At 38.5% G+C, this 8,314-nt stretch overlaps 1 protein-coding gene and 1 long non-coding RNA gene across 2 annotated transcripts; one reads left to right on the top strand and one right to left on the bottom strand.

The window, feature by feature from the left end:
* The first annotated feature begins 4,450 nt into the window (after nt 1–4,450).
* On the top strand, nt 4,451–5,397 carry LOC148877551 (uncharacterized). The gene is made up of 2 exons (XR_016096592.1): nt 4,451–4,663; nt 5,210–5,397. It is a non-coding gene; the product is annotated as an uncharacterized LOC148877551 (long non-coding RNA).
* A 748-nt stretch (nt 5,398–6,145) lies between these two features.
* On the bottom strand, nt 6,146–7,727 carry LOC148877550 (senescence-specific cysteine protease SAG39-like). The gene is made up of 2 exons (XM_088942140.1): nt 7,238–7,727; nt 6,146–7,145 (listed from the first exon to the last, which is right to left on the bottom strand). The coding sequence occupies exons 1-2, from the start codon at nt 7,671–7,673 to the stop codon at nt 6,544–6,546; spliced, it is 1,038 nt and encodes a 345-aa protein (XP_088798266.1). The 5' UTR covers nt 7,674–7,727; the 3' UTR covers nt 6,146–6,543.
* Between the last annotated feature and the right edge of the window lie 587 nt (nt 7,728–8,314).

The following is an 8,314-nucleotide window of genomic DNA, read 5'->3' as shown; positions in this document are numbered from 1 at the left end:
TATTAGTTATTATTGTTACAATTTTATTAATTATTAAGCTTTGAATATTTTTTTGTTAATATTAATAATTTTTAATTATTATTAAAATATTATTTATTATTAAATATTATTAATTATTTATTTTATAATGTTAATATTATTTTATAATTATTAAGTTTTGAATATTACTTTTATTAATATTAATTGTTATTGATATTATTACTTATTATTAAATGTATTAACGTTGTTGTTAATATTATCAAATAGCATTAGTGTTACTACTCATTTATTATTAATATTAATATTATTATGTATTATTTAATAGTATTAATATTAATTTTATGAACTATTAAAATTCTTAGAAATTACTATTATTATATTGTGTATATTACTAAAAAATAAAATAATGTTTTTTTAATGATTAATGGTATAGGTTATCTTAAATGTTGTTGTTGAGATGCATGGAATCAAACACACAAGGTGTGGACTGAAATGCACCACACCTTGTAGAACATCCATAGAGGTGTGGTGTGGATGAAAGCACACCACCCTTATTAAGTAGATTTAGAGGTTACTGACTAATCCCAATTGCATATGGATTCCAACCATGAAAAAGAAATATTTTCCTCACACTAGTGTCTTTGGAGTGAAAAAGGGCCAATCTAATGTTGCAGCAGCGACAAACTTTTGAAGTCCTCCCTCTCTCTCCCTCTCTCTCTTCCCCCGATCTCTCTTCTTCCCCTTCCTCTTTCTCATCCCCCCCTTCTTCCTAGAGAAAAACACAACAGATATTGAGAAGGTCTACCGCTACAACTGTGGAGCGTCCCCTTTCTTCTTAACGGACGTCTGCACTCTAAAAATTTTGAAATACCTAAAATCCCACCTCTTAAATCTCTCCCCTTTCATCCCTCTCTTGCCTCTCCCTCTTGATCTCAAAGTCCTCTCTCTCCAACCAACGAACCGCCCCCACCTCTTAGATTTCTGCATCCTTGTGAAGGTCTACCGCTGCAACCGTGGAGCGTTGCATATAAAAGATCATGAAATCTTTAATCCACTCCTCTTTAATACTATTGCACTCAATAAGAAAACAAAGATAACCCAGAACCAGAAACAAGGCTCGATTATTCTCATTCTTTAGATAAGTACCCAAAAAATGTTGATTTATTAGTACCGAAGAGTGGGATGTGTACTGTCTGATTGCTAAAACAAATCCACAATCACCTCCATGGGACTGTCTGGTTGCATACGGTTGCCCCTGTACGTGCTTGACCCTCTGCCTGCCATGTGTTGGATACAAATCCTCTATAGATGGCAAACCATGGGACTGTACACGTGCTTGACCCACCATTGCATACAGTTGCCTCCATGGGACTGTCTAGTTGCCCAGAAATTGACGTGCTTGATAAAGAGGGGACTGTCTCTCTCCCAACGTACAAAGGATTTGTTTCTTTAGAGAAGTACCCAAGAATAGGATGTGGACTGTCTGGTTGTTGAATCACAATGCCCCTTCCCCTTTGCTGTCGTCAATATCATCCATAAGGAACCCGTAAATGTTGATCTATTGGTAATGAAGGTTTTTGGATGTGACAGACCAATTTGAGGTGATTGGTCTAGTTTGGATAGAGTTGGGAGAGATAAAGAATGAGAGAGGATGGTGAGGAAGGGGAAAAGAAGAGAAGAAAGGGAAAACAATAGGTTAAATAGGTTTTAAGAGAAAAAGGGCAAAAAATAGAAAATATAAAAAGTTTAGTGGGGTATTTTGGTAAATTAACACATTCTGTCATCTGACATAACGGTCAAGGGGGTCTTTGTCTCACGGTCATAGTATAGGGGGTCTTTGTTGCATAACAAAGTATAGGGGGGTCTTTGTCACAGACCCCATAGTACAGGGGGTCTTTGTAATTTACCCTAAAGAAAGAAGAAATTAATAGTTTATTATTTGAAATGTATAGTTTATATGAATCTGAAGTAACAAAGAATAAATAAAAATTCTACTTGTACAACTACCTCTTCCACTTTTGAACTTGAGTCCAATAGTGGAAGAGAAAAACTTTTTTATTTAATAAGAGGCAGAAATTCACTGCCTCGACAACAAATTCACTTATTGAACTTAATTTTTATTTACAAACAAAACTTTCTACTTTAGGTGATTCTTCCTTCACCTCGAAGGGAACAAATAATTTTGATATTTTAGCCTGGTGGAGTGAACATACAAAAAGTTATTCATCTCTTGTCGTCATGGCACGTATCTACTAACCCCTTTGGTGTCTACAGTTTCATCGGATTCTTGTTTTAGTGCAGGTACTAGGGGTTTTCATGGTTCAGTTAACTGAACCATGGGGGAAATTTCTAGACCGAACCGATATGTTCAGTTTTTATATTTAATCAAACCACTACAACCGGTTAACCGTGGTTCGGTATTTTGGTTTTTTTTTGCCCTTAAAATTAAAAAAAAATGAAAAAACATAGATCGCTAGTGTCGCTGCCAAGATGCAGTAGCCTCTAACCCGTAATCGAGCCTCTAGCAAGAGGCGAGAGAGAGAGAGTTTAGAGAGAGACTGAGAAACGAGAGAGAGAGAGAGAGAGAAAGAGAGCTCAAAGAGAGATTGAGAGGCGAGAGAGAGAGAGAGAGCTAGAGAGAGACTGAGAGGTGAGAGAGACTGAGAGGCGAGAGAGAGAGAGAAAGGCAAGAGAGAGAGAGAGCTCAGAAAGAGACTGAGAGGCAAGAGAAAGAGCTCAGAGAGAGAGTACAAGAGAGTGAGAGTCCGAGAGAGAGAGAGAGGGAAAGAAATGGATCCGTGTGGTGAGAGAGAGAGCTTAGAGAGAGACTGAGAGAGAGAGGGAGTATGAGAAAGTGAGAGTTCGAGAGAGAGAGGGAAAGAATGGGATCTGCACGGTGGGTGTGACGACTCAGACTATCAGTGTTAGACAGGCTCTTCTCCAGTCTGGCAGACTGGCAAACCTGAAAGTCTTAGGCTCTTAGTTGGGCAGTCTGAACACTCTTAGACTGTCGAACGATTTTATTAGATAAAAAAAATAAAATATAATTAATATATATAATATTATATAAAAATATATATTGGTCAGTTTGGTTAACCACTGGTTTTTTTAAATGGTTTACCAAAACCGAACCGACCGATTCGGTTAATCGATTTTTGGTTCGATTTTGATCGATTTTTTTGGTCGGTTCGGTTTTTCAATTTTTGTTGCTCACCCCTAATAGGTATTAGGGTGTTGGATGACAAGAGAAGCTATATGAGTCATGAAAGTCTAGACATGTGCATCTACTTTAAAGATTAATTGGATGCTGAAGATAGATCACAAAACAAAGGAGGGCATGGCACTACACCCGATGTTTCACCTAAAGTAGATGATCAAGAACAATAGGAGAAAATGATTAAGTCAATATTTTTTTTATACTCAATAGTTGTATAGCATTTTTTCAAATTATTGTAAATATTGTTTTAATTTTATTTAATTTATTTGATATTTTTTAATAATGTAATTTTTATTTTCAATTTGTAACTATATTGTTTTTTTATATTTTATTACTTTATTCTATTTTCCAACTTTCTTATTTCATTCATCCAACCATTGTATGCTTTGCATCATTCAAATTTAAATGAAATAAATTTCCTATTTTCTTCCAATTTGTTATTCACTTTGAGTCTTTGTCTCTTTGGCTTCTTATTTAGTTAAGTTTTTTTTTTTTCATTTCTTTGTTAGATTTCTTACTTTTCAAATAATTTTCAAAAGAAGGTTAAATATTTTAGTTTTACTTAGCAAAGAAATAAAAATAAAAAATGTAAAAGAAAACAAAAAAACAGTCCGGCCCAATTTGACCCATGTCTAAGGTCCGGCCTATGGCCCAACTTGACACAATCCAAACCCACAACACGACCTGTAGCCCGCCCAGCCCAAGCCCCCAGCATGGCACAGCACAGGCCCGTATGGGCTTGGGCCCTGAGCTGTGCTAAACTGACCCCCAAATTATCGCTGAAGAAAACACCACAGCCCAGGACGGCCCGTGGTCTGACACTTTACACGGGTCACAGGCACAGCACGGCCCATTTTACACCTCTAATGGCTCCTCGTCATTTTTCCCTTGAATCAATGTACAAGAAAATCTTTTATCTTCGATTCATTCGCCAATTACAAACCGGAAAATGGTAAATGCTTCATGGGTAGGCCCGGACTTGAATGCCAGCCCCTTTGACTTGCCCCTTGTATATTATTCAAAGGAATCGATCAGGCCAAAGGCTGGAAATCATCTGATCACTCAGGCGTGATCCATCTAATAATGGTTCCTGATCATATCTGAAATTCTGAATATACATTATACAAGCAACAGGTGGTACTTCGCGTGGGTTATGGCCCACAGGCCACAACTACGGACCTGGCCCGAATGATAATCTTTAGAGTGGGGTTGCGGGCATTGGACGAAAGGTTATGTCGAAGAGGGGAAGAGACAGCGAGAAGGAAGAATGGCTTCGATGTCGTTAGTATCTCTGCCGAGCGCAAGAATTAGTAGTCGCAGTCCTTCAGCTTCTATAACTTTTCTTACGGGCTCAAGGAGAAGCACTGCGTCTGTCAGTTTGGCGAACTCTAAATACGCGTACTGGGTTGCTTCATTGCTCTTTTGTTCCTTCTTCAACTCCCTTCTCTTTCCCTTCTTCTTTCGCAGGTAAATTGATAATATCTCTGCTCGTTCGATATAATCTCCTTTGAAGGGGAAAACCCAAATTGAGCTTAGCCATTATCATAAAGATTTAACCAGGGTTATTCTATGTATTTGTTTCTTTTAGCAGGTAATGGAGTGTTTTCAATTCATTGCTTTCTACAGGAATTAGGGATTGTTTAATGTTCTTAATGATATCTGAGTGTCATATGACCTGGGTTTCTTCCCATTTATCTAGATTCAGCTTCCAACTTGAACGTGTTATTGTTCTCAGTCACGAATTCTTATTTCTCAATTAAATCTGCTTTCTACACTATGCTTGCTTTAGTGGGTAATAAAGTGGGTATTTCATTGCTGTTTTCCAAGGAATTTGGGCCTGAAACGATCTGCATTTCTTTCCATTTAGTTATTGCTTTTAAAATTTGAAAGGATTAAAAATACAAGTTTGGACGGGATTTCATGCTCTTCATTAGCCAATAATGTTGCTGTGGTTGTTCTTCTATCTGGGCTATTTCATACCTCAGCTTACGCACAACCATTCATAAATTGCAGGGCTGTCATTGGGGGTTGACTTGAATTTGAACAATGTGATGAGAAGGAAGAAGAGTAGAGGTCTCGTGGTTAGGGCGGGGAAGGCTGCTCTTTGTCAGACCAAGAGGAACAGGTCCCGGAAGTCGCTGGCTAGGACTCATGGTTTCAGAAGGCGAATGAGAACCACTAGCGGGAGAGCTGTTCTGAAACGCAGACGAGCCAAGGGAAGAAAGGTTCTCTGCCCAAAGTCTTACCCTAATAGTGGGAAGCGGGCCTGACCCATCATCCTTTGAATTGGATAAAATTCAGCAGGTTTACATAGAAAGTTCCTAGTGTGGTGATTGATGCAAACTTGGTTCTATTTTCAAGATTTTCTCTGATAGATGCAACTGTTTTCCCAAAATGGGATTTTTTTTTTCTCAATCAATTTCACCTTTTATCTCTTGTTCTTTTATTCATGTTTCTCCTTGTTAGTAATTATTGCTGGAAGCCTCTTTTTAAGAATTTTCCCACCAAACCAAGCAAATCAAGTAATGCCAGGATATTCAAACTTTAGATATTATTAACTTTTTTCACTAGATGGGCTGCATCTTAATTAATTCAGGACCTCTGTGTATGATGTGTTTAGAATGTCTTTCTCCATTTCCACAATTTATAAATACAGAATTCATGATCACCACAATCTGTGTCTTCCATAAACAGCTTCATTTGGGCAAGCATTTTCAGGTTATTCTTTATTCCTGAATCAACTGGAAACTACCAGTCTTTCTAAAAGCTCTAATAAGAAATAATCATACTCAGGCTTATTACTTGTCATCCTTCGAAAGCTGGAAAGTCTACACGTGTGGAAAGTTACAGGCTTCTGTTGCTGATAAACAATCAACAACAGGTGATCGTGGAATGTGTCCATTGCTGGGTTGTTGATATATCATCACCACATACATATGACACCTTATACAGTAAAACTAGAAAACTAATATTAAGAAGGGGTTGCATCTGGCATGCTTTCAGAGGATCAATTCTGATGATTCTTGTAATTTTAAGAGTCGTTTTTAAGCTTTGGATGTATAAAAATGGCTCCAATTAATTCTTTTTTGGGGCTCAAAACTCATTCTAAGAGTTGATTCTTTGGAGCTAAAATAAAGTCATTTTTGACTCAAAAGTCATTCTTCAAACAGTATTCTTTAGAGCAGAATTTCAACCAGAGAATTAACTGCCATGCATTTCCATTATCCAATAACTAACAAATCTGTACAAAGTAGCAAAACTAATAATAGTAACAAAGCTGGTTTACTTACCTAAAAAAAAAAAGGAAAAAAAAAAAACTAAAATGGATGACCGACTTTCTAGATGTTTTATGCAGTTGGATAGGAGGCATCTGTGGCAATACCACAAAGTCCACCTTGGTAAGGCACATCTCGCTGCATTCTCATGTATCCATCCTCTCCCCATCCTGAGCCCCATGAGTTCTTGACAATCCAATACTTCATCCCATCCTTACTTATACCATAACCAACTACAGTAATAGCATGATCTGTGTTACTGCCACACTGCCCAGTGAAGATGCCACTAGAGTAGAACTGGAAGGCCTTCCCACTGGCCTCCACGACAGCGGAAACAGGTTGCTGGGCAACAGCTTTCATTAGTGCATTCTCATCATTGAGTTCTACTAGTCCATAACCATTGATTCTGGCTACATGGTTTGCTTCCTTTGTCATCTCACAATATTCGTCATGCCCCAAGTAAGGGTAGTTGGCTTCAGTCGTGATGCCTTCATTCGCTATGATGTATTCAAAGGCATCTTCCATGAAACCACCGTCGCATCCATGGTTAACATAGTCATCATATTCAGAGTCACAGTCCACTAGTTGTTGCTCCGATAATGAGATCAGATTACCTGTTTTGATCTTAGTAATCCCTTCCACTGCTGCCACTGCCGAGAAAGCCCAACAACTTCCTGCATTTTGAGATTACAATCAACTGTATAACTGTAAATCTTGAATCCAATTCACTAGAGATGGAAGATGGTGTCTGTTAATTGTCACTTACCACAGTTTTGTTGGTCCTTAACAGGAGTCACTGCTCCCATCTCTCTCCAGTCCACACTGGAAGGCAAGTCAGTCAGGTTTTCATGCGTGAACGATCTTGCAGCTAACGGCCTTGATTTGGAGGATGGCTTGTACCCTTTGCTAGTGGATGTGAATTCTTCGTTAGTTAAGTCTGCAAACTTGTTGAGATTTAACTTGTAGGACTGGTTTCTGATGCTGTTGAACGATTCAATGAAGTTGAGATTATCCCGGAATATCTTGAAACGCTTCTCCTTTTCAGCAACATTGTTGTATACGCGACCATGGTTATTCACCCATTCTTCATACTTCTTGGCGATGGATGTCTCTTGCAGCCGGCGGGAGGTCGCTTGAGGAGCCCAAACACTAAGGATGAATAAAGTCACACAGAGAGATCGACATTGGCAAGCTGAAGCCATGATTGTTTGTTTAATTTCTGAGAGCACAGCAGTGTAATGTTATGGAGAAGTGAAAATAGTGGCTAAGCACACTTGAAGCCCTCGGTAAGTTAAGCTTTTATAGGTAGGAGGGAGACTTGTTTATCTGCTCATCAGAGTGGTGGAGTAGCGGGAAAGGAGTGGGCATTTGGTTGTAAACAGAATCTGGGTTGATGCTTCTGTTTTGTAGCAGCAACTTTTACTTCTGAATCCTCGGCAGCAGAACCGGATTCGGCTTTGAACAGAACGGAATCCTAAATGTAGGATTTCCAGGTTTCAAATTTGGCTTGAACATCGAAGGGTCATGCATGAAAACCGTTGTATTGGGATCTTTTTTTTATCTTTGGTCATACGATCTACGGTTCTAGCTGTGGGGTCTCAGCACATCCCATCAATCGTATAGATTAGGAGTTGTAATCTAACGGTGTTAGGCGAAGGAGGACAGCATACCCATCCAGAGCTTTTACACTTGGACTCTAAAGATCCCTACATCTATCCACATGAGTGGAATTCCACTTTTCTCCCTAGATTATTACCCATTCTGATTTTCTAAAGATCTTAAATCCCTGAAACTCTGTTGGTCTGTTTATCTGTTCTTTGACCTCTTTCTACGTTCAGGAAGA

Source organism: Nelumbo lutea, chromosome 1, assembly GCF_056320005.1.
Source record: "Nelumbo lutea isolate HS-2025 chromosome 1, American lotus-T2T, whole genome shotgun sequence".
Lineage (NCBI taxonomy): Eukaryota > Viridiplantae > Streptophyta > Magnoliopsida > Proteales > Nelumbonaceae > Nelumbo > Nelumbo lutea.
The sequence above is the reverse complement of the archived record's forward strand: the minus strand, read 5'-3'. Positions and strand labels throughout refer to the sequence as shown.